This window comes from Danio aesculapii, chromosome 10 (genome assembly GCF_903798145.1).
Source record: "Danio aesculapii chromosome 10, fDanAes4.1, whole genome shotgun sequence".
NCBI classification, from domain to species: domain Eukaryota; kingdom Metazoa; phylum Chordata; class Actinopteri; order Cypriniformes; family Danionidae; genus Danio; species Danio aesculapii.
This window is the reverse complement of record NC_079444.1, coordinates 3449369-3474768: the sequence shown is the minus strand read 5'-3', so window position 1 is coordinate 3474768 and position 25400 is coordinate 3449369. Positions and strand designations below refer to the sequence as shown.

Sequence of the window (25400 nt, the reverse complement as noted above, 5' to 3'; positions counted from 1 at the left end):
TGGATGGGTATGTGGACCCATCTGGAGGAGACCGCTTCTGCCTCGGCCAGCTCAGCAACGTCCACAGAACAGAGGCCATCGAGAGGGCGAGGTAGCAAGTCACTGTGATCTGGTTGAAAATCAATTATAATGTGACAATTCAAATCATTAATGTTAAGGGCCTCCTCTTTTACCCCTTTTACAAGACCTCTTTGGTGTCCCCACGGTATTTTAAGCTGAAATTTACACACACTTTCTGGAGACACCAAAGACTGATCTTACATCTTGAAAAAGGGGTAAAATAAGAGCCCCTTAACAATAATGATTAACCCAGGGTTAAACGTGGGGGCTTTAATAATGATGTGCTGGGGGTTTTTAAATAGTCTCAATCATCACATCATGAGATCAGTGTTGCGAATGATCGGACTTCTCCTCTGTTTTCAGACTGCACATCGGGAAGGGCGTCCAGCTGGAGTGTAAAGGTGAAGGAGACGTGTGGGTTCGCTGTTTGAGCGATCACGCTGTCTTCGTCCAGAGCTACTACCTGGACCGTGAGGCGGGACGCGCACCTGGAGACGCCGTGCACAAGATTTACCCCAGTGCATACATCAAGGTGAGAAACACAGACACCATAAATATAGCCATAGGAGGATGTACAGTTAAAGCCAGAATTATAAGCCCTCCTGAATTATTAGCCCCCTGTATGTTTTTACCCAATATCTGTGTAACGGGAAGATTTTTTCAACACATTTCTAAACATAATAGTTTTAATAACTAATTTCTAATATTAGACTAGATATTCTTCAAGACACGAGTATTCAGCTTAAAGTGACATTTAAAGGCTTAACTAGGGTAATTAGGGTAAAGTTATTAGGCAGGTCATTGTATAACAGTGGTTTGTTCTGGAGTCAATCTAAAACAAAAATTGCTTAAGTGGGCTAATATTGAGCTTAAAATGGTTTTAAAGGCTTTTATTCTAGCCGAAATAAAACAATAAGAAAAAATATTATAGGAAATACTGTGAAAAATTCCTTGCTCTGTTAAACATCATTTAGGAAATATTTGAAAAAGGCATTCACAGGAGGGGGAATAATGTTGACTTGAGCTGTATATAGAGTTATCACATCATACAAAAATAGTTTGGTGTAGGATTTATTTTAAAGGGCCCATAGTTTACCTCTTTTTTTATGATGTAATATTAATATTCTGGTTCTTCTGAGTGTGCCAGTTTAGGTTCAGTTTAAAACACAATTCAGATTTTTATATTATAATGTGTTAAAAGTGTCATGTTGGGGGCGTGTCCACAGCTCGCTGATTTATGGGTGTGTTGCTTCACATGTAGATTAGTTTCGGCTTCCCGCCAACGTAACAAGAGGGCGGAGCCTTGAGCTCACCCGCTCTGCGTTTGCAACACAGACAGGCAGACAGAGAAAAGGCTGGAGTGAGAGGATCCGCATTCAGTCGTGCATGTACGACTCTGACACAGACCAGGCAGAGAGTACAAAATCATTTGTGTCTTTGTACAGTTTTACAGCCAACTGTGTGCTAGTTTCAAGTGCCGAGCTTGTACACAGAAACTAATAACCACGCACACTGAATTAACTTTGACTGAGGCACCGGATGCGCCGCTCGAAGCCGCGACACGGCACACCAGACACTCTCTGTGGCGCGGCAGAAACATGAAGTGTCCCGAATCGTTGCGCCACGCATTTTTGAATTCTAAACATAGGTTTCTGCAGCGGTCCGCGGCGCCCAGCCGTCGACTTGAGTGTACCCTGATAGAAACCGATGTTTAGAATTCTAAAACGCATGCTAGTTAAGATCACAGGGAGCTTCTGGGATCGCGAGAAATGCAAACGGCTGAAGTATAAGGTAGACTCGATGAGAAGTACACATGTTTGCAAACCTACCTAAAGATACGATCCAATAATTCCGATTAGAGCGATAATGTGGAGAATATTGATCTTGTGTTGAGCCCAATGAGCCTTGCATCTAAAAATAGAGCTAGCGTGCTCCTTTAGTGATATCGCTTCGACTCACGCTGAAAATGGCGGACATGAATCAACAAACTGAGGATATGATGACGCGCCTGTCAATCAATATTGGTGGGCGGGGGGATCGCTCTCCTACATAAAGTTGCGGTCGGTTTGAAAACCGCTCCAATTGGTCCACCGTTTTTATGTTGGTAAATTGAAAAAAAAGCACTGGGTGTGCTTATATCACCCCAATATGACAGTCTATACACCATACATGCACATATGTCTGTCCAAACAGCTTGAAAAGTAGATTTTTTACCATAGGTGCCCTTTAAATATGTAATGGTAGATTTGCTGAATTCTTTTCCTAATGTCACCTATTAAAGGGCACCTATTTTACCTCTTATTCAAGATGTAAGATCAGTCTGTGGTGTCTTCAGAATGTGTCTGTAAAAGTTCAGCTCAAAACACCCATCAGATTATGTATAATACCCTGCTGAATATGTGAGTTCTGAGGACACTGTAGCGGTTTTTGTAGCCTCTGCCTTTAAATGCAAATGAGCTGGTTCTCCCCGCCCACTGTTCCCACGTGCATGTCTGCTGCTTCTGTCTTATTTGTGTATTTTTATAATGCATGTTTGTTGAGAAACAGTTATGATTGTAAATTATTAATTCAAAATATATTAACAATTTTGCTATACATACAGCCGATGCTGCTGATATGTCATTAAAACATGGATGGATAGAGGGATGGATGGAGTAATGGATGGATGGACAGATGGTTTCACTGATGGATGGATGGACCGATAGAATGATGGATGGGTGGCCCAATATATGCATGGATGGGCAGATAGATGGATGGATAGTTGGTGGGTAAACAGATGGATGGATAGATGAACATGAATATATAGATAGGATGAACAGATGGAAGCATGGATAGATGGGTGGATAGACAGTTAGATGGCAGATAAATAGATAGATAGACGGATGGATGGATTCACAGATGTATGGATGGATAGAATGTTGGATGGATGGATAGACTGATGGATTCATGGACAGAGATGGATGGACAAATAGACGGATGGATGGACAGATGGATGCATGGCTGGATGGACAAAAGGACTTGTGAATATATAGATAGATGGGTCGATGGATTCACAGATGGATGGCTAGACAGATAGATAAATGAACAGATGGATGTATAGACAGAGAGACAGACAGAAGTAAATAAAGCTGTTTGTAGTAGTATTGCTGTGTGATCATCTGTTGTGTGTGTCCTGCAGGTGTTTGACTTGCGTCAGTGCCACAGGCAGATGCAGCAGCAGGCAGCGACGGCTCAGGCAGCAGCAGCCGCTCAGGCAGCAGCAGTGGCTGGAAACATCCCTGGACCCGGATCTGTAGGAGGAATCGCTCCTGCTATCAGTATGTATCACACACACTGACCAATGCTTGCACACACTGGCTGCATTCCAAATCCCACACCGTACACACTCAACTGAGTTTAGAGCCGTCCCAGATGGAAAGTGTTTTCCCAGTTGATGTTTAATTAGGGAAATAAATGACCAGACAACCAAATAGTAGCAATAATGAGCACAACTCTATTGACCATCATTTACAAGACACGCCCCTAACTGCTGATTGGCTGAAAGTGTATTTTGAGGTCAAAAGCATGTTTCAAATATTGCTCAGTGCACCTTTCACTTTTTACTCGGCATTATGAGCTAAAAGTGACTCTGAGGGTAGGGGTAGAGGTTAATAAAATGCAATTAATGTTTAATTTAATAAGTAATATGAATAATACTCTGTATAATTACTGTTTTTACGATACCGTGATTAATTGAGTTTAGGGTTGGAGTAGGTGTTATTAAAAATGCAATTAATAAGTAACTTATTTAACATTATGAATAATACTCTGTTTAAATACTCTGTATTTTACATTATTTTGAGGGTTGGGGTTAGGGGTAGACATTAATAAAATACAAATAATGGGTAATTAAATAATATAAATAATTCTCGTTAACTTTCTGCTGCAGCTGTATCCCTTCTAGCACAATTATATTTACAAGACACGCCCCTGACTGCTGATTGGCTGCCTGCAAGTGTTTTTGTGGCTCATTTTTTGAATGAGGTCAAAAAATTTTTTCATAGATTCCTCTGTGCACCTTTAATTTTATTTACACAGCATTAAGAGCTAAAAATGTCCTTTTTTTTTTCTCGCTCATGAGTGAGCTTTTCGTTTAAGATTTATTTTGTCATTTTACCTTTATTTGATAGATAGGGACGCTCATTTCGGTTAATTTTGCCAACCGAAAACCACCGCTCGTTAACCGAACACTAACCGTCAACTGGTCAGATTAATATCAAATTATTGGTTAATAATAAAAATGAATTGACATATCTATTTTGTGTCTGACACATTAAATCAGGGGTCACCAAACTTGTTTCTGGAGGGCCGGTGTGCTGCAGATTTTAGCTCCAACCCTAATCAAACACACCTGAACAAGCTAATCAAGGTCTTACTAGGTATACTTGAAACACCCAGGCAGGTGTGTTGAGGCAAGTTGGAGCTAAACCCTGCAGGGACACCGGCCCTCCAGGACCGAGATTGGTGACCCCTGCATTAAATATTGCATTTACTGATTTATTTTAACATGTGAACAACAGCATACACAACAACAACAGAACATCTTCACGCACCTGCAGTGTTTCAGCATTGGAAAAAAGAATAAACGAAATAAAAGAGAATAAAATAAATAGGCCTGCCCTAGATATTATACAAATAAAAATATCAGGCTACCTTAAATCGATCGCTCCATGGAAAATATGCATTTAATTAGTGCTCCGCTGTTATTATCTTATCACAAACCTCTGTCAACATTTTTCATGTTTATTTGCGGTGGTGAATTGCATTATGGGATGCTGATCTCTGCTCTGTCCACTCCCCTGCAGGTTTGTCTGCGGCCGCTGGTATCGGTGTGGATGACCTGCGCCGGCTCTGTATTCTGCGCATGAGCTTCGTGAAGGGCTGGGGTCCCGATTACCCGCGGCAGAGCATTAAAGAGACGCCCTGCTGGATCGAGATCCATCTGCACCGCGCGCTGCAGCTGCTGGACGAGGTTCTGCACACCATGCCCATCGCAGATCCCACGCCGTTAGACTGACACACACACTCTCATGCTGGACCGCAAGACTGTGCGAACGAATGCAGAGGCCGATCAGGGTCAGAGGTCACGGCACACACATGCACACAGACCGACAGATGCTGCATTTCTTTCTTTCTGTGTGATTTTACCATTTTCACCCTTGACAGTGTTTCTCCATGGAGAGGTGCATGCTGGGATACAGCTCAGACGGTTGCTTTATTTCTGCTTTCACCCCAGTCGGCTGTTGTTTTGAGTCAGGCTGAGTTATTGATATGATTGCAGTTTTTGGCATCATGTGTTAAAAGGTTAGTAAAAAGAAAATGTATTGATTTGCTCAAGCTCAAGACCTGACTTTACATGTACATCCTCTTGAAGTCAAATCCAATCTGAGTTTGTCTACTTATCCTGTCCTTTTCCTGGTTTAGAATGGCAACGGGAGGCTCATTTTTATAAGACGTTCAATAAAGCGCGTTCATTCGTAATACACTGCTTTTCTTACATTCATGTCTTGTTTCTAGTTCAGATATCTCATCACTCCTAAATCAAGAAGCTTTTTCCCGACAAGCAAATTATATTGTTTTGTTTTAGGCAATAAAATGACAAATTGAGGTGAGTTTTTCCTTAAAACAAGCAAAATAATCTGCCAATGGTGTCAGAGAAATATTGTCAAAGTGAAAACTAGATTATTTAGCTTGTTTTAAGGAAAAACACACTCAATTTTGATGGATATTTCCAGAAAATGCTTCTTGATTTAAGAATTTCAAGAAATTTAAACCTCAAACAAGACGAAAATTAAGAAAAGTGGCACTTGTTCGCAGTGTAAGAGGCCTCCAGTACTGAATCCCGTGCAGTTTAGTGAGAAAAATCTGTATATTTACAACTTAACATACGGTTTGGTGTGTGCAAGTCATCATCATCTTTTTTTTTTCTCTTCTGAGGTGCACGTTTTGCCACATCAGCGCATTCAGAAGTGTGTACATTTGTGTGACTTCAGTGTGGAGAACATGCACAGATGAAGCGCAAGACTAACTAAACACACTCCAGTCCAGCTGGGGGCGCTCATGCACCAATAAAATCCACCTCAGAAGAAGACGATAATGATGGAAGTTACACAACTCTGAGTTTTATTTAACATTTTTCTTACAATCAAAGCATGTATTGACTACAGGAGATCTGCATTTTGCTTTCAGATCTGTGTGAGTTACTGTTTATAATGGATGACTGCGCTTTATCAGACTTGTTTTATACTACAGACTATTAAAAATGAGACCAATGTTGCCATTTTACAGCTGGAAAAGGCAAAGACCATTTATTAAATGACTCTGATTGGATTCAACTCGAATAATTCAGTCGTACACACTTGTAAAGTTGAGTTTAATCATTGGATGATATACATTTTTGTGTGAACAAACCCTTTAATGCCCTTCAGTTATGGTCCCAAACGTCCAGAGAGCGGATTTTGATGAATGCTGCAGCGTTTCCTGTCTAACGTTGCAGCGTTTAGACTCCAGTCATCATGCTAGCTGCGTTTGCGTTTTTATTTTAAAGCTCGTCACTGATTGGCCTGACTTCAGCGTACGGCTAACTATCATAGCAGGACGTGTTATAGTTAGCCGAAATGGAATCCACACATGCAGAAGCTGAAGCAGCCAGCTTCGTTTCCCTTCTGAATGCTAGCTTTAGCCTAGTTTGTGTTCGTGCATTGTGTGTGTCTCTTTATTTTCGTTTTCTTCCATCTTTGAGTTTCGCAGCCTGTGAATAAAGTGATTCTGCATTACAGAAGTGAACCTTTAATGCAGTCTCCTTACTGAAATAATGCTGATTTACAGGTCACAAGGGCTCAGCTGATCTGCAGTGCATAGACACTTTTATACAGTCAGTCAGTTTTACATCATCGCTGGTCATTTATTGAGCTGAACGTGAACATTGCGAGCCCATATGAGTGAAGAGCGTGTCAGTGTTACTCAGAGCCTGTGTGTGTGTTACTCGTGAGACGTCACACAGATGTTCAGACAATCTTTTCTGCATCACATGATGATGTTCTGCAGGAGATTGGACGACTGATCAATGCTTGTCATAATATTTCTAGTAAATAAATGGGGGGGGGGGGTGTTTTTTGGATGAGAGAAGGGCATTTGTGGGAGCGTTTCCTCCGATTTGACCAATTGATCAAATACAGTACATTATGAAAGAGATTTTTCTAGTCTTGTGTGTTTTTTAGTCATTTTCAGGCTTTCACAGATGCTCCTTGTGTGCTCTTCAGGTTTTAAAATCACGTTTGGACATGATCAGACTAATTTGAAGATGCTTTGACTTTATTTCCTCTGTTAGGACTTGATTTGGCACAATATGAGCTGCACGCTGGAACCCTTCTTCAGCAGTTGATGTGTAATAATGTGCGTGCATGAAACTTTTCACATTAACCCTGTTGAGGATTTTTTTTCATCCACACTGAGGTGATTTCGAGTCTTAATCTGGCTATAAAGCTGCCGTCACACTTGAGTTTGAGCTTGTGAAATTCTGTCGTACGCCGCAGCGACGGGGCGGGATTAAACAAGATAATTAGACATTTTAAAAAGCCAGCGATGTGCTCCATGTTTTAAATTTCTGCACAGAGAGGTCGTGTTTTAATCCTCGATTGGTCTCGCAGTCAAGTGATGTGATGTCGCAGGTCAAAGTTCACCAAGCTTGAACTATGCACCACAGCGAACTGCGAAACTTGTCGCACGAGGTTGTGTTTCCGGTCTGACGCAAAATCCTGCTGGGATTTAGAAACGCCATGTTTATTTGTCCACACAATAATATCCCGTCATTAGCTCATTTGAATTTCAGCACACAGCAAAAACGCTAAAATATATTTGTCTAAACATGATTCATTTGCATAATGGAAACCACCTTTTCTCCAATCGCCGTAATACAATCAAGAAAAGATATCGAGTTTGACTGTGCTGCTTTTACTGTCGTTAGAATATTTAATGCTCATTTGTAGGGCCAGACAGAATCTGCGGACTTTCTTTACTATTTCTGCGCAGAATTTTATAAATAAAAATAAATATTCCGAATGATTTAGGGAGTATTAAAACCAAAAAACTTAATATATGAAATAAAAATAATACTTTTAACTTTAATGTTTACAATGCAAACCCAATTTGGATCTATTTATTTGGTATAAAGCTCTCTCGTATAATACACCTCTACTAAAAGACAGAAAATATGCCTTTACAAACTGTAGTGTAAATAAAACTAATTTTTAGTGAATAATATTACTGAAATTAACTTAAAAACTGAATAAATATCAAATTTACACAAGTAAATAAGCACTTAATGATGGGCTAAAAATCTGTGGATTTGTGCGCGCGCAGATTCAGCGTTTAAGAAAGAAAATAACGTACTTTAGTTCATGTTTCCTTGTCAAATCAGTGGTTTTACCTTTTTGAAGTGCATGTAAACGCCATTATTGCAGTGATTTTTCTCATGCATAATACGCAAGTGGTGACGTTTGATTTATCTACATTTTACTCTTGTACTACTAATGACTTTCTGCGTAGTCATTGGCAGCAGCACTACAGTATTCCTTTCATTTCAACAAGAAAAGGTTTATTAATTGAAAGACAAGCCACAAATCTTTAAGAAAACAACACTAATAAGCTAGCCTGAGCTCAAGTCTGAAATATTCAGAAAAAACAAACTACATGTGTCTTGGATAATTCCTCTATTTTCCTCGTGTTTGACACACTAAATGTTAATATATCATTTTATAAATATAAAAGTTCCCCAGTTTTTGTTATCCTTCATGTAAAATACACAATACAAATCACTCTACACTTATTAGTAAGCTTTTTTTACCAATTCTCAGAGGATATAATTTACTAAGAGGTAAATCGGAACGACACGCAAGAAAAGAAAAAGAAAAAAAAATACATTTGTACTGTATATGTAAGGTACATCATCGGAAATTATAGAGAGAAAGAGTCAGAGAGGAGGGGGGAAATAGCACAATTTACACTTTCAAACATATCTGTCATTAAACCAGCATAAAAGTAAGGGACTGTAAATAAATATCCTTCCATTTTATCTCAATATTTACATCTAGGACTTCAGATCTGAGGGGGGTTTTCCTTCCTCAGAGTACCACGATGCTTGTGCTTGCATTTGAACGCGCTACAGCAGGCCACGACTCACTACGTAAACAGTCAAATGGCACTTAAAATATCCCAAAAATAAGCCCCCCCCGCCCTGAAATAAGACGACACTGAAACCAAGCATGTCACTTTACGTACAATAGAAAGAAACCCAAAGTAACTGGAGGATGATAGTGCAGTGCTGTTATTGGTCAAACCCCTGATAGGGTCGCGTTCACGTCACCGTTTGATCAGCAGGTGCCTTTAAACAGGGGTGTGCATATGTGTGTGTGTGTGTGTGTGTTTGGAGACGTGCTCCGTTCGTCCGTCCATTGGCTTGAACTGGTTCTGGAGGTCTTGGTGGAAAAAGAAAACGAAATCAAAAGGCACTGAAGTCTTTAAGTCAGTCCTTCACGCTTGATATGTCGATATCATCAAGAAAAGCAAGTCTCTTTTCCTAGAAAAGCTTGCGTTGATATCCAGAGTTTAAGGTTGCGGCAAATTTCAGCAGACGATATTAACCAAAGGAAAAGAAAGGCGTCCTTGCATGATTTCAGAGACTTTTTTTTGTTTTAAATCAAAGAGTTTTCTGCATTTTGGCAAAGAAAGAAACAGGCTTGAGGGATTGAAGTATACTTTCTGGCACGGGAAAAACAGAAGCGAACTCATGATAGCGTAGCAGCACGAGAAAAGGCATGCAAGACCCAAAACAAAGCACTTTGAGTGTCATCACGCAGGATCAACACATCTAATAAACTAGCCAATAGCGAAGAGCCATCTGTAGTCCAGGCACAGAGACAGATCAACTAAACCAAACGCTTCTTATCGGCTTCTTCTTCTTCTACGCTTTCTAAGTACAAAAACAAGCAAAAATGACAATCTCAGTAGTAATCCTTCAGCTGCGGTTGGAAAGGAAACTTTCACAGATTGCACACGTCACAGAAACTCGGACACTCGATCTCTCCAAATCAACGCTAAGAGTTTATAACCACGAGGAAATTAGGATTCATACACACACACAGACACACACACAGATTAAAAAAAGATGCAAAAGCATAAAACAGCTTCTGCGCACACACACACACACACAGTCAAGTTTCAAACGTCAGTAGTGAAGAAAAATAATGATTTTCAGTGTCCCACTACAATATTCCAGTGTTTTAGTACAGAGATTGACGATAGGTTGAGCACACACACAATCATCATCATCCAGGCTGAAATCTTCAAGTAGGTATCTGCAGCTCGGAGACCTCCATGAGAGAGGAACTTACACCACAAGTAGGTTGGGTTCGGGGTAGGTGTAGTAGACGTTAATAAAACACATCAGGTTACTGTGAGGTTGGGTTCGGGGTCGGTGTAGGTGTAGTAGACGTTAATAAAACACAACAGGTTACCGTGAGGTTGGGGTTGGTGTAGGTGTAGTAGACGTTAATAAAACACAACAGGTTACCGTGAGGTTGGGGTTGGTGTAGGTGTAGTAGACGTTAATAAAACACAACAGGTTACCGTGAGGTTGGGTTTGGGGTCGGTGTAGGTGTAGTAGACGTTAATCAAACACAACAGGTTACCGTGAGGTTCGGTTTAGGGTTGGTGTAGTAGACGTTAATAAAACACAACAGGTTACCGTGAGGTTGAGTTTGGGGTAGGTGTAGTAGACATTTATAAAACACAACAGGTTACCGTGAGGTTGGGGTTGGTGTAGGTGTAGTAGACATTAATAAAACACAACAAGTTACCGTGAGGTTGGGTTTGGGGTCGGTGTAGGTGTAGTAGACGTTAATCAAACACAACAGGTTACCGTGAGGTTCGGTTTAGGGTTGGTGTAGTAGACGTTAATAAAACACAACAGGTTACCGTGAGGTTGAGTTTGGGGTAGGTGTAGTAGACATTAATAAAACACAACAGGTTACCGTGAGGTTGGGGTTGGTGTAGGTGTAGTTGACATTAATAAAACACAACAGGTTACCGTGAGGTTCGGTTTGGGGTCGGTGTAGGTGTAGTAGACATTAATAAAACACAACAGGTTACCGTGAGGTTGGGGTTGGTGTAGGTGTAGTAGACATTAATAAAACACAACAGGTTACCGTGAGGTTCGGTTTGGGGTCGGTGTAGGTGTAGTAGACATTAATAAAACACAACAGGTTACCGTGAGGTTGGGTTTGGGGTCGGTGTAGGTGTAGTAGACGTTAATCAAACACAACAGGTTACCGTGAGGTTGAGTTTGGGGTAGGTGTAGTAGACGTTAATAAAACACAACAGGTTACCATGAGGTCGGTGTAGGTGTAGTAGACATTAATAAAACACAACAGGTTACCGTGAGGTTGGGTTTGGGGTCGGTGTAGGTGTAGTAGACGTTAATCAAACACAACAGGTTACCGAGAGGTTCGGTTTAGGGTTGGTGTAGTAGATGTTAATAAAACACATCAGGTTACCGTGAGGTTGAGTTTGGGGTAGGTGTAGTAGACGTTAATAAAACACAACAGGTTACCATGAGGTCGGTGTAGGTGTAGTAGACATTAATAAAACACAACAGGTTACCGTGAGGTTGGGTTCAGGGGTCAGTGTAGTAGACATTAATAAAACACAACAGGTTACCGTGAGGTTGGGTTCGGGGTCGGTGTAGTAGACATTAATAAAACACAACAGGTTACCGTGAGGTTGGGTTCAGGGGTCGGTGTAGTAGACATTAATAAAACACAACAGGTTACCGTGAGGTTGGGTTCGGGGTCGGTGTAGTAGACATTAATAAAACACAACAGGTTACCGTGAGGTTGGGTTCGGGGTCGGTGTAGTAGACATTAATAAAACACAACAGGTTACCGTGAGGTTGGGTTCGGGGTCGGTGTAGTAGACATTAATAAAACACAACAGGTTACCGTGAGGTTGGGTTTGGGGTCGGTGTAGGTGTAGTAGACGTTAATCAAACACAACAGGTTACCGTGAGGTTGGGTTTGGGGTCGGTGTAGGTGTAGTAGACGTTAATAAAACACAACAGGTTACCGTGAGGTTGGGATCGGTGTAGGTGTAGTAGACATTAATAAAACACAACAGGTTACCGTGAGGTTGGGTTCAGGGGTCAGTGTAGTAGACATTAATAAAACACAACAGGTTACCGTGAGGTTGGGTTCGGGGTCGGTGTAGTAGACATTAATAAAACACAACAGGTTACCGTGAGGTTGGGTTCGGGGTCGGTGTAGTAGACATTAATAAAACACAACAGGTTACCGTGAGGTTGGGTTTGGGGTCGGTGTAGGTGTAGTAGACGTTAATCAAACACAACAGGTTACCGTGAGGTTGGGATCGGTGTAGGTGTAGTAGACATTAATAAAACACAACAGGTTACCGTGAGGTTGGGTTCGGGGTCGGTGTAGTAGACATTTATAAAACACAACAGGTTACCGTGAGGTTGGGGTCGGTGTAGGTGTAGTAGACGTTAATCAAACACAACAGGTTACCGTGAGGTTGGGTTCGGGGTCGGTGTAGTAGACATTTATAAAACACAACAGGTTACCGTGAGGTTGGGGTCGGTGTAGGTGTAGTAGACGTTAATCAAACACAACAGGTTACCGTGAGGTTGGGTTCGGGGTCGGTGTAGGTGTAGTAGACGTTAATCAAACACAACAGGTTACCGTGAGGTTGGGTTCGGGGTAGGTGTAGTAGACGTTAATCAAACACAACAGGTTACCGTGAGGTTGGGTTCGGGGTAGGTGTAGTAGACGTTAATAAAACACATCACGTTACCGTGAGGTTGGGTTCAAGGTCGGTGTAGGTGTAGTAGACGTTAACGAAACACAACAGGTAACCGTGAGGTTGTACAGCCCACTTGGAGTTCAAGTTCCACCCACTTGGAGCTGGCTCCGACCTCCGTTTATACCCTTCTCAAAATCTTAGCTTAATTGTAATTCCCAGAACACACTGTCCATCCTGACACATCGGATTCACGTCCTCTTTCCAGTTTCACACTCGATAAACCTCAAACTAAAGTAAACAAACAACAACCTAGCTCTACAGGTAAATCATCTACACATGCACAACGGAGAAATCAAAAGGTTTCAATTATGAAAAATCATCTTAAGTAAATCATCAGTAGTAAACGTTACGTTTTAAGTAAAGCAATTCCAACTAAGGACTGCTCATTTAGTGAATGAGACCCAATGTTTTGGTCCAAGTATTGACTTTCGCAATGAGAAATTAAACGAAAACGACGGATCAGCAAAAAAGACACACAACAGACATGTGTCTAAGGCTGGCAGTGCCAGCGTGAGGTAGGGCGACAAGATACAAACACCACAACAACAAACACACACCTCGGCCAGATTCACACACATTCAGAAAGGGAGCAGAAATCCAGGCGCACTTCTAGCCAAACTTTCATACAGGTGATAAATCAGCCGGATTCTGAATATCCTCTGCTTCTCAGGAAACCCATGACGGCCTCCTAGTGTTGCTTCAGCAGTTCAGACCAAATGAAAAGCTGTTGTTTGGGTTTAAGGCACTAAGATGAACCCGAGGTACATAAAATCCCTGACATTCGCTCTGTTCTGCAACATCGCACAACCGCGAGAGGCAACGCAGGACAGCCGCTTGTCTCTCACTCTTGTGTTTTTGGTCCAGTCTGTTGGAAAACAACAACAAAAAAAACTATAACAACTCCAACAGCCACAACAACACAGTTCGCACACATGCAGCATATATACACAACGACAAAATAAAGCAACAACTCCTCTTCCAGCTACCAGATGACTAAATCTACAAACAGAAGGCAATCGGGAACACTCAGACTGCAGAAGGTGAAAAGGCGAGCTCATTACACGTGGTCTAGCCTGCTTCCATTATAGCAGCACAGTTATACAGCGAGACTGTCCACTCCCTAACCAAACAGCAAAAGAGTTCAACAGCAAGCAACGTTTGGCCAATTACGTGTTCTAAACAAAACTGTAAACAATGACCAGTACAGTAATAGAGAAGTGATAAATATATATCCACTAGGCAAATGGTATTTGATTTTTTTTTTCCAGACTCAACATTTCCCTGATAGATCCGGTGGCGTGGATTTGAGCTTCAGCAACTTCAGTGTGTGTGTGTGTGTGTGTGTGTGTGTGTGTGTGTGTTAGCATCAGGGCGTTCCACTTTTACAATCAGCTATGTGGGAGTTTGCAGATGATCCCACCGTTGGACGAAGCATCATGTGTATATTCTGTGATTGCGGACAGATGGAGATGGTAGTGGTGCTGCAGATGCTCAGACTGATGCGTAGGTGTTTCCCACATGGCGGATGGTGCTGGTTCCGGTGCTGAGGATGTGTTCGCTGTGACTGTTGGCGGTCTGGGGCAGGGAGTTGAGCATGCTCGGCTGGACGATGCCCACCACCGCGCTGCTGCCGTCCTCCATCGCCCCCACCTGCAGCACCTGGATCACTTCCGCCTCTACCTTCTCCCGCTTGGCCAGTGGCTCGTCCGTCTCCTCCATCTCCTCGTCCAGATCGCTGTCCATCTCACTCACCTCATCTATGAGTACCAATTATAAGAGAAATGCCATTTACAACCAATAGGCAATGCAACTGATAGAGTAAGTATGCTTTTCTCACTTAGGGTTGTCTTGCTTCTAGTCCAAATATCTCAAAATTCTAGACTTTTTCAAGAATATTGCCTTGTTTTGAGTCCAAATGAAGTGTTTTTCCTTAAAACAAGCAAACTAATCATGTGTCAAAAGGAAAAACAAGATTATTTCCAGATTATTTAGCTTGTTTTAAGGAAAAACTCACTTCATTTTGACTCATTATTTCTGAAAACATGACTATATTTTTTGTTTGTCTATAAAATGCTTCTTGATTTCAGAATTTGGAGATATTTGGACTAGAAACAAGACTAAAACTCAAAGTAGGAAAAGCATTTTTGCAGTGTGTGCATCAAACAAGAAATGAAATGTAGGTCAGGGGTGCCCAGATTGGTTCCTGGAGGGTTGCTGTCCCGCAGAGTTCAGCTCCAACCCCAATCAGACACACCTGAACAAGCTAATCAAGGTGCGTTGAAGCAAGTTGTAAAAAAATAACCCTCCAGGACCGAGTTTGAGCACCCCGGATGTAGGTCAATCTAAAGCAGGTGTGGCCAACTCTGTTCCTGGAGATCTACCTTCCTGCAGAGTTTAGCTGCAGCCTTGATCAAACACACCTGTCTTTAATAACCAAGTGCTCTCTCTGATCCTACTTAAGCTGCGGTCACATTGGGCTTTGTGTGTGCGAAATTCTGTCGTACTGCGCTGCGAAAAGGGGCGGGATTAAACAAGATTATTAGACATTAAAAAAGCGAGTGATCGCTCCATGTTTTACATTTCTGTCCAGAGAGGTCCTGTTTTGTTCCTCGATTGGTCTCACGCAGTCAAGTGATGCGATTTCGCAGGTTAGAGTTCACCAAGCTTGAACTTTGCACCGCAGAAACCTACGAAACTCGACGCATGACCTTGCGTTTCCGGTCTGACGCATTCACGTGTGTATGAATGGAAGTCTATGGGAGGAAAAGCCAAGTGTGACCGCAGTTAAGTTGATTTAGTTGTGTTTGATCAGGAGTTGGAGTTGAACTTTGCAATAAGGTAGATCTCCAGAAACAGGGTTAAGCACCCCTGATCTAAAGTCTGGGAGCAAGGTGACGCCAAACAACTAGCACTGATGAAAACCAACTGTGTTGTCGCCTCCTGTTGCCTTGTGTTTGGACCAAGAAGCAATATTTCACTCATGGCCCCGTAACAAACTCTGAGCTGCTGGATGAGAGTAAATGAAGTGAATAATAAAAGGAGAGAGTTGTTTTAACGGGATTTGATAGCGCACGCCAAATGGAAAGACTCAGTAGGTGCAGAGAATAGTGTCAAACAGCCATGTGTGTGTGTCTGAATTATCCTGTGGTAATATGTGGTGAAAAGTCCTTCATGTCAGTAATAGTTTGATTGCGCTGTTTCCATGTTAGATAGGGGAAATCAAAAATCGCCGTTTACATGGTCGACACTTAATCAGAGTATTGTCTTAATCGTATTAAAATCAGAGTGCTGGTGTCCATGTAAATGCATTGAGTGTCTCTCTCCTCCATCTACAGTCGGTGTGTGTGTGCTGTGGGGACACCCTGATAGGATGGTAACACGCTTTGGGTGTACAGCCCTTCACAGTAAAACCTCTATATTAGTGGTCTCAAACTCTGGAGGGCCACAGCTCTGCAGGGTTCAGCTCCAACTCCCCTCTGCTTAATAGTCTAATTAGTCATGAGCACCTTGATTAGCTGGATCAGCTGTGTTTGATTAGAGTTAGAGCAAAACCGTGCAGAGCTCCCTCCAGGAATCCAGAGACCTGTGCTCTATTTAAACGCATTCATCTGTCAATCAGTTTCTGGTTATCGCTGGTATTTTACTTACAAAATAAACTATCATCTGCTGTTTAATTCTGTTGTGAGTAGGGGTGTAATTGATCACGGTTGATTCGTGCGGATCACAACCCATGATTTGGAAAACACGTCGCCCGCGGATTAATAAATTTTTTTTACTGGTAGATTAATCCTAAATTTGTACCGATCGCAGAGAGATGGCCTCTCACGTCATTCAAATCACATGTATGAAAGCATTTAGGCTTTCCTGTAAAATATAATGTTGACTGAAGCAGTAGTGGTGGGTTATTAGGGATGTGGTGGGTTTCTCAGGTTATTAAAGGTGTTTCCTGTCACTATTCGGTGTAAGCTGCGAGATTAATCATTAAAAGATCAGGATCTCAACACCAATTATAAATGATGCTGATTTCCATATGTTTATTAATCGCTGCATTCAAATCCGTGTTTGAGAAACGCAAACATCAAGAAAGAGATTCAGTCTTTTGAGTTCGTTATGAAGTTACAAACAGCCAAATAACGCAGAAGTACTGGGAGAACAGTGTATACTTCAGATAAAACCACTGATGTTCATGGTTAAAGATTAAAATCACCATCATATGCATTTCTCGACACTCAAAAATGAAAGTTGTAGGCAGCAGTTGCATTATTTCACCAGTAGGTGGCGACAACCAGCCATCAAAAATACGCCACTGAATAATTCTTCATACTTCAATAAAACGAAGATTAATGAGTGAAGAATCGATTCAATTATTGAAAATGAGACTTAAAAGAAATACGCATTGTACTAATTATAATCTTAGATTTCTACATTGAGTGCTATCAGCAACAGTAGCAGAAACAGTGAATTTTTCACAGCACTGAATATTTTACTATTTATTTTATTCAGCTGATTACTTCTTCATTTTATTTGTAATAAAATCACAGTTTTTAAGTTCTGTTTGTTAAAACCAAAAGTGCCTTGCGGTGCCGTTTCTGTAATAAATGCAAAGCAAATTACATTTGTCTCCCCTTTCTGGCTGATCCAAAAAATACGTGACTAAAAAAACGTAATGTGATGCGAACCGTGAGATCTGTGATCCGTCACACCACTAGTTGTGAAATATACAAAATTCCAAGAAAACCCAGAGCACTTTTTCTGGCATCGCACAAGACCAGGCGTTTTTGGGATATTCGAAGCTGCTAGCGTTCCGTCCACGGTTCACTGAGAGCCATGCCATTTATTTTATTTTGCTCCAAAAGTTTTTAACTAAGTCTGAGAGTACCCGACTGGTCTAAAGTGGCCGGGCTTGTTAGTCTGGAATGTAGTTGCGTAACGCGCTCTCAGCTTGCAGTCTGAGCTTTGGCAGGCTTACCTTTGTCGATGTTGGCAGGTGACATGGTGTTCAGGTCCTGAAACTGCAACAGATGGAGCGGCACAAAGAAACGGCAATTAGAGAGAAAGAGTGACTCCACAGCTCTTTACAGCTCCTGCTGAGCCGCACAAACAGCGCTCTGTACCTCGCCCATGACTCCGATGGCCGTCTCTCCCGTTGCCTGGGCGACACGATGCTCCACCAGGTAGAACATGTACTCGTCGTACAGCAGCCGGATCAGGTGGAACGAGCCGAAGCTGGCAGCGCTGCGGAGGGTCAGATCCCTGATGACCATAGAGCTGTAAGAGAGACACAGTCAATGCATGCGCTGATTACTCTGCAGATTCAAACGGTGTGTGCGGCTGCTTGAGTGACTTTATTTAAAGGTCCGGTGAAACTACAATGAAAAAAAGTAGATGTTAGTTTTATTAGTCTAATAGCTAGTGTGCGCCAAAACTGACAACATTTAAATATAAAAGTGATAGAAACAATTTTAAAAAAGTTTGGTATGAAGTGTTATTGCTTTATTAAAATATGGCTGCTGAGCACGGAAGGAATGCCAATAAGCTTAGGGTTATTTTCAATCGTGATCCATGACTTGGCGTGACGTGTGTGCATTTCCCAGACGCATCTATTTAAAAACATTTCAGAATGCCGCGTATTCACCGCGATTCATACAAGTAGGACTAACCAATCTGCTTCACGCTCTGTATGCAATATACACAAATACAGTTATGAGACGCCAGAGGAGCACAAGTATAAAGCTCGAAATTGAAAATGGTGAAGGAAACCGAATCCACGTGCTCGCGCTTTTCACATGCTTTCAGACACAACATGTGAACGGACTCTGGTTGGGTTTCGAATGACACACAGGAAAATGAGTGCTGTGTAGCAGCAGTGAGGAGATTGTAAATAAAAAAGGATGTAAGGATGTCGCCCGAGTGGCTTTTTGGTTTCTTTTCTTGTGCATCAGCCCCCCAATCTGAAAGAGTTTTTAACATAGGGGGTAATACAGTCATTCATCCTCACACTTTGTAATGTTGCAGCATGTGGATGGTCGGTTCCTTTACTTGAAACTCAGATTTGATCATCATAAGTCGGGTTTGTGTTTACTGTGTAATTATTATTGACAGATGTTGATCTACCTTAAATATTGCTATGATTGTTCACCGTTTACACTACAATTACACACACTGTTTCATTTATTTTATTTATTAAGTTTGAGTCTCTTTAGCATTTATGTTTATTTTATTACAAGAAATAAAAGACGAGATATTTTTGTTTATTATTTCGGCTATCGAACTTCTTTGCCTTAGTAATGTTGGTCAATTAAAATTAAATGGTTAAATAAAACTGAGTTAAACGTAATGCTACATTCCAACTAAATATTTACGGCAGCATCCTTCACGTGTAGAAAAGAGATGACAGCGAGATTAGTTTACACTGAAAAGCTCACGATAATCATGAAGAATGAGCTCCCTCTACTCACAGCCTTCATTAACATGACAGAAACATTTATATAGACATTCAGAAGCGTAGAATAGTGGCAGTATATAACACTAAATAAAGCCCATAATCAGTACCTGAGGTCACCTTCTCGTAGTAGTTTATGCGGTTGTTTAACTACAATGTCACTGAATTGTTTCTAAAAATTGTGGATGGTTAGGACAAAAACTTGTTTTAACATGGAAAAGGTAGCTTCTATCTTGTGTCGCGAGGTCTCGTTGCAGGTAGTCAGGACATTCAGGTGTACGATATAACTGTTCATTTATTTGGTTAGCTTAACAACTGAAAAAGAGACAGGATTTCAGAATGAGTTCAGATCAAAGCAAGTGTGAAAAGTCTTGAAGTCTTGCCTGTAGAAGGACCACTTGAGCAGGAACTGGCGTGCAGCTTTGGGCAGGGTGGGCTTATCCTCGTACGGCTTCAGTATCTGGGTGACCACGTTATCCAGCCAGGCCGCCCACTGCTCCAGTGAGCTCTGCTGCTGGAGGGTGGCCTTAAAATCCTGCTCGAGGCGCTGGACTACACCCTCTTCACACTGGCACACCCATGAGGCCTGCTCCTGTAAGAGGACACACCATGAATCAAACGAAATCAGCATTTTTCAGGTTGCTCAAGCTAATGCACACTTGAAGGGAACGAGATCACTATATATATAGAAACTATTTAAGATGCTGATGACCGTTAAACACATCATATCAGTCTTGTCAAAAGGGTCCATTGGTACCAAAGTTGATTCAACACGACACTCAGCATACCTGCACATTGGCGAAGTCGACCCGGTTGAGATCGCTGAGCATCTGGTTGATCTGCGAGGTGTTCTGCAGGACTGCGCGAGCCGCCTGCGCCAGATGATTCAGAGACGTGTATCTGCGGAGGGTCTGAGCGAAGGCACTAACAGCGGAAACCTGCACAACACAACAAAACGCACACTCTTTGGGATTTCTACAGCCAGCAGAGCAGCTCATCTACACTGTAGCAATGTAAAAAAAGAGGTCACGCTGTAGACACTGATACCTTGGTATTGATCATCCTCGGGGGAATGCTGCTCATGGCGTTGGTGAGCCAGCCCTCAAGGCTTTTGGCAAAGTTACGGATGGCTTGAGTCAAGGCACCTGACGGACACAGATGAAGATTTAAAGGGAAGTTCATCAAAAAGAGTAGTTGGCGGTTCATTCCGCTGTGGTGACCTCTGATAAACAAGGGACTAAGCTGAAGGAAAATGAATGAATGTTGTTGGACAGATGTTTAATAGTATTGTGTGGATCTGCTCAATGACGACCTACTGTGTCGAGACAGTAACTCACTAGGAATGGGTCTCAGTACGTCCGGGATGAGGATCTCCACGAGGGCCTGATACATCAGGTGATCGCAGGTGTTCATCCACTTGTGCACGGCCTCATGTCGGCACAGCAGAATCAGCCTGGCCCGCGGCAGACGGCCCTCGATCTCACTCAAACCACTGTAGCTCAACATACACACACAATTATTCACTTAATCTGCTGAGCTTGCTGGAGCACTGAAACAGCAGCTGTGTTTCCATCCAAAGATTATTGAATAAAACATTAGTGAATAAAGCAGTCGATGAGGAACAAAAGAGAACAAAATCATCACTTCGTGAGAAGCCTGTGGTGTGTTTTCTTCTCTAATAAATGAGTTGCAGTAGCAGCAGCAGTGTTGTACCTGTTTTCTGTGATTGTGACGCCCTCTACAGAGCTGGAGGCAGAATAGCGCCAGAACGTCTGCCACAGGTTCTCGATCAGATTGAACTGCAGGTTCACCACTACATCCAGGATGGCCTGCATGGGGAGTACGGTGACATCTTTAAAGTGATTCACAAACTAGATTTTGACTGAGAAAAAACAGGGAAACCTCTGTATAACTTGTTCCCCTGTTTCCCAGCTAGAATTTATACACACTCCTTTATCGTAACACAAAATCAAACATACCTATTATAAACATACAATACAGAATAATTAAATAAATTCAAACTTAAATATTACAGAAAATGGGCAAAACAATAAACAAGCAACGAAACCAAATCACAAACAGGCACAATGATATGAAATATTCTGATCTCACATGGTGGAAATGCCACTGTGATCAAGCGGCAACCTCCCGCTCTCCCTCGGGAAGCCAATACGGAAGTAACTGAAACTGCAATTCATCAAAATTCCGCTAGTCTTGGCTCCATAATAGAGCAAATTGCAATTGAGGCCACTGTTAGAATGGCCAACTTTACAGCAGAAAAAAAGGTGTTTACAGCCTGGTACAAAGAACGATTTTGGTTCATATAGCTATTATTACCCTCCATGACAACTGTGAGGGGGTGATTTTTTTATAACTCATCCATTTCCTTTATAATAGGTTATATTAAGTTTGCATAATTAAGGGCGTGGCCACTTGAGTGACAGCTAGGTCTCGCTGGTCGCCGTCACTTCACCTCCGCTGAATCCGGCAGATTAGCCACTGATCTCGGCATATTCATCGTATTTTTGTGTTGTTTTATGTGGCTTTACACAGTCAGCTGCCTTTCAGACTTATTTCTTACAATTATCAGATGATATGGGATGCTGTGTGCACTTAATTGTGCTTACAAACCATTCACGTGGCCTCCGTTTCCCATGTGAGTAAAGTTATATACTTGTATACCATCTCTATAAATGTATGTTTTATTTAAGATCATTTATCATTAATATTTTTCTTTAGACCCGTAAAGCACTCCAGAATGTGACAGATTGATTAGCTGTAGGCTCTAGAACAGTCATCTGAAGCGTTATCATACAGTGTTATGCTGGAGTTCATCAATAGTCTTGCATTTACTAACACAGACTATATCTGAAGTGTTTGGACGTATTTCGCGTTTTCCTCCTGTAGAAAAACGTCATAAGAACAATGTTTAGTGGCTCAATGTATGACTACAGTGTTTTTAAAAGTCTAAACACTTTATTGATATAGTGTACAGCCAAGCGCATGTGGTCAGAACACAAACGAGTCGCAGGTAATAAAGTATCAAGTGTTTCTCCCAAAGTAAAGTCTGTCTGCCAGGTCTAAGCAAAGTGCCAGCAAGTGTCTGTAGCTCCGCTCACTCTCCGCCTCTTTGCCCTTGTTTGGTATCCCGCCGTGGGTGCGATGACGCGTGAACAAAATGGCGACGGTTGGCCGCGCCTACTTGTAGCTTCTTTTGCAGTGTTCAGAAACCTATGGGTGACGTCACGGATACTCCGTCCATATATTTTACAGTCTATGACTGTGATATATTGCACAGCATTTGTGGTATGACTGAGTTCAAGATGAAGCCAGCTGATTTTTATTACTCATCTACTGAAGTAGATTTTCAGGGTTTTCTGATGTTTAACCATGGCGCACAGTATAGGAAACGCTACTGATGTGTACCAACAAACATGTTCAAAAGAAAAATCTAGATTTAGAGGTTGTATTACATGAACACAGGAAGATTAGGATCTGTTTAATATTAAGATCTAGAACACACTTATGTGAATTTCAGACATTTTAAAGTCTATGTGAAACCAAAGTAAAGCTTTTTAGATGTTAGTTTGTTTGTTTTAACGGTATCTATTAGCTAATGTGCCCCAAAACAGTGACAAAATTCACATTTAGAAGATATGAACATCCACAGCTTTAGGTTGGTCACTTCTGCTTTTTTGACGTCACCTCATATTTCAGTTTCTCAACAGATCTTCTGACCAATCAAATGCTCTGACATGCCCCGCCCCTTCAAGACACTGTTGCGTTTATACTGAGGGTTTGTCTAAACACTTGCAGATTTAAGAAGTTAATAAACGGTAGCCAAACTGTCTTGATCTATGGCAAGCCCGGAGGGGAAAACACATCACGGCTGCACTGCAAAAATACTTTTCTTACTTGGACTGTTTGTCCTGTTTCAAGAAATAATGTCAAAATTAAGTGAGTTTTTCCTTAAAGATCACCTATTTGACCCCTTTTTCAAGATTAAAGATCAGTCTTTGTGTCGCCAGAATGAGTCTGTAAAGTTTCAGCTTAACACACCTATCAGATTATTGATTATAGCTTAGAATATTGAGATTTTCAGCTCTGAACACACTGTAGCTGCTTTTGTTGCCTGTGCCTTTAATGTTAGTTCGCCCCACCCACTGTTAATTTAGATATTTGGACTAGAAACAAGACAAAAACATCTAAGAAAAGCATTTAATTGCAGTGTACTCTTTTATCCTTGTTCAGTTGAGGTAAAACATTGAATATAAATGCATCTGATCTTAAAATTTAGCCTAAAATGAACATTTTTTAAATTTGTTTACTTATTTTCTCCTTTAAGACCCCATGGAAACCCTGCGGGAATGCACAGTTTTTCTATATTGAGCATCTCAGTGTTTGTGTAGGTGAACATCTGACCTCGCAGTGTTCTCTGTAGAGCGTCTGAAGGGCTTTGACGTCCTCCGGGTCGACGCCGTCCACTGCTTCTCCAAGATCCAGTTCAACAAACTCCGGCAGAGCTCTGGAGCCATCTAGAGGAGCAGACAGACAGATTGAGGAAAACTCTTCTGGAGCATCAATGTGAGCGGTGTGGTGTTTCAGTGTCTGTGTTTCCATCCAAAATGAGGATGAGAGTTATGGTCGAACTGGAATATGGCACAAAACATTTGCAAATAAAGCAGCAATTCCAGTCAATGAGAAACAAAAGAGAATAAAATCCCCCCTTCCTGCTAAACATCCACAGATATTACTCAGAGAAGTGGAGTTTGCTGCGCTGTTGGGATTCTCCACTGTGGTGTTTGTTTATGTCTAATAAATGAGCTGCGCCTCAGAAGACGAAACGCAATGAATGTGGTGAATGCAGTGGCATTCGGAGGCATGAGGCGGGAGAGCAGACAGATGCTCAAGACAGTTCTGGAGGGAATAATAATACTGAAGCACTGTGATGACGGACTGACGGAGGACTGAGGCCTTTTACAATCAGCACAACAACATTTCACATCTGACTCAATGGAAAGCTGGAAACGTGGAGAGCTGCAGACCAACGTTAATGACGCAAAGACCCTCACACACACATTTATATCTGATCAGCATCTGTCAGAAACTCAATCACTGAAGCGCAGACTGATGAAGTGCGGAGTTCACTCACTACAGCTGTTTACTGCAGAGTTTATGAGCATTTTTCTAATCAGATAAGCTTATCCTACTCACTTGTGTGCATACGTTTTTTACAAGCGGCAACCTCCCGCTCTCCCTCGGGAAGCCAATACGGAAGTAACTGAAACTGCAATTCATCAAAATTCCGCTAGTCTTGGCTCCATAATAGAGCAAACTGCAATTGAGGCCACTGTTAGAATGGCCAACTTTACAGCAGAAAAAAAGGTGTTTACAGCCTGGTACAAAGAACGATTTTGGTTCATATAGCTATTATTACCCCTCATGACAACTGTGAGGGGGTGAATTTTTTTATAACTCATCCGTTTCCTTTATATAAGGTCATATTAAGTTTGCATAATTAAGGGCGTGGCCACTTGAGTGACAGCTAGGTCTCGCTGGTCGCCGTCACTTCACCTCCGCTGAATCCGGCAGATTAGCCACTGATCTCGGCATATTCATCATATTTTTGTGTTGTTTTATGTGGCTTTACACAGTCAGCTGCCTTTTGGACTTATTACTTACAATTATCAGATGATGTGGGATGCTGTGTGCACTTAATTGTGCGCATAAACCGTTCACGTGGCCTCCGTTTCCCATGTGAGTGAAGTTATATACTTGTGTACCATCTCTATAAATGTATTTGTTTTATTTAAGATCATTTATCATTAATATTTTTCTTTAGACCCGTAAAGCACTCCAGAATGTGACAGATTGATTAGCTGTAGGCTCTAGAACAGTCATCTGAAGCGTTCTCATACAGTGTTATGCTGGAGTTCATCAATAGTCTTACATTTACTAACACACACTATATCTGAAGTGTTTGGACGTA

At 41.6% G+C, this 25400-nt stretch overlaps 2 protein-coding genes across 3 annotated transcripts in view; one reads left to right on the top strand and one right to left on the bottom strand.

The window, feature by feature from the left end:
• Positions 1 to 5329, top strand: part of smad4a (SMAD family member 4a) — a 24020-nt gene extending 18691 nt beyond the window's left edge. For both annotated transcript variants that reach the window (XM_056466631.1, XM_056466630.1), the window contains 4 exons: positions 1 to 91; positions 424 to 592; positions 3239 to 3377; positions 4905 to 5329. The exon at positions 1 to 91 is cut by the window's left edge and continues 93 nt beyond it. In XM_056466631.1, coding sequence (XP_056322606.1) covers positions 1 to 91; positions 424 to 592; positions 3239 to 3377; positions 4905 to 5116 — 611 coding nt within the window. In that variant the 3' untranslated portion in view covers positions 5117 to 5329. The remainder of the gene's footprint in view (positions 92 to 423; positions 593 to 3238; positions 3378 to 4904) is intronic.
• Positions 5330 to 8703: 3374 nt separating this feature from the next.
• Positions 8704 to 25400, bottom strand: part of rfx3 (regulatory factor X, 3 (influences HLA class II expression)) — a 49873-nt gene continuing 33176 nt past the window's right edge. The window contains exons 9-17 of the mRNA XM_056466504.1: positions 23834 to 23946; positions 21125 to 21240; positions 20749 to 20903; positions 20459 to 20556; positions 20200 to 20349; positions 19795 to 20003; positions 18084 to 18237; positions 17939 to 17981; positions 8704 to 14726 (exon numbers count right to left, since the gene is read on the bottom strand). Of these exons, the coding sequence (XP_056322479.1) occupies positions 14461 to 14726; positions 17939 to 17981; positions 18084 to 18237; positions 19795 to 20003; positions 20200 to 20349; positions 20459 to 20556; positions 20749 to 20903; positions 21125 to 21240; positions 23834 to 23946 (1304 nt within the window). The 3' untranslated portion in view covers positions 8704 to 14460. The remainder of the gene's footprint in view (positions 14727 to 17938; positions 17982 to 18083; positions 18238 to 19794; positions 20004 to 20199; positions 20350 to 20458; positions 20557 to 20748; positions 20904 to 21124; positions 21241 to 23833; positions 23947 to 25400) is intronic.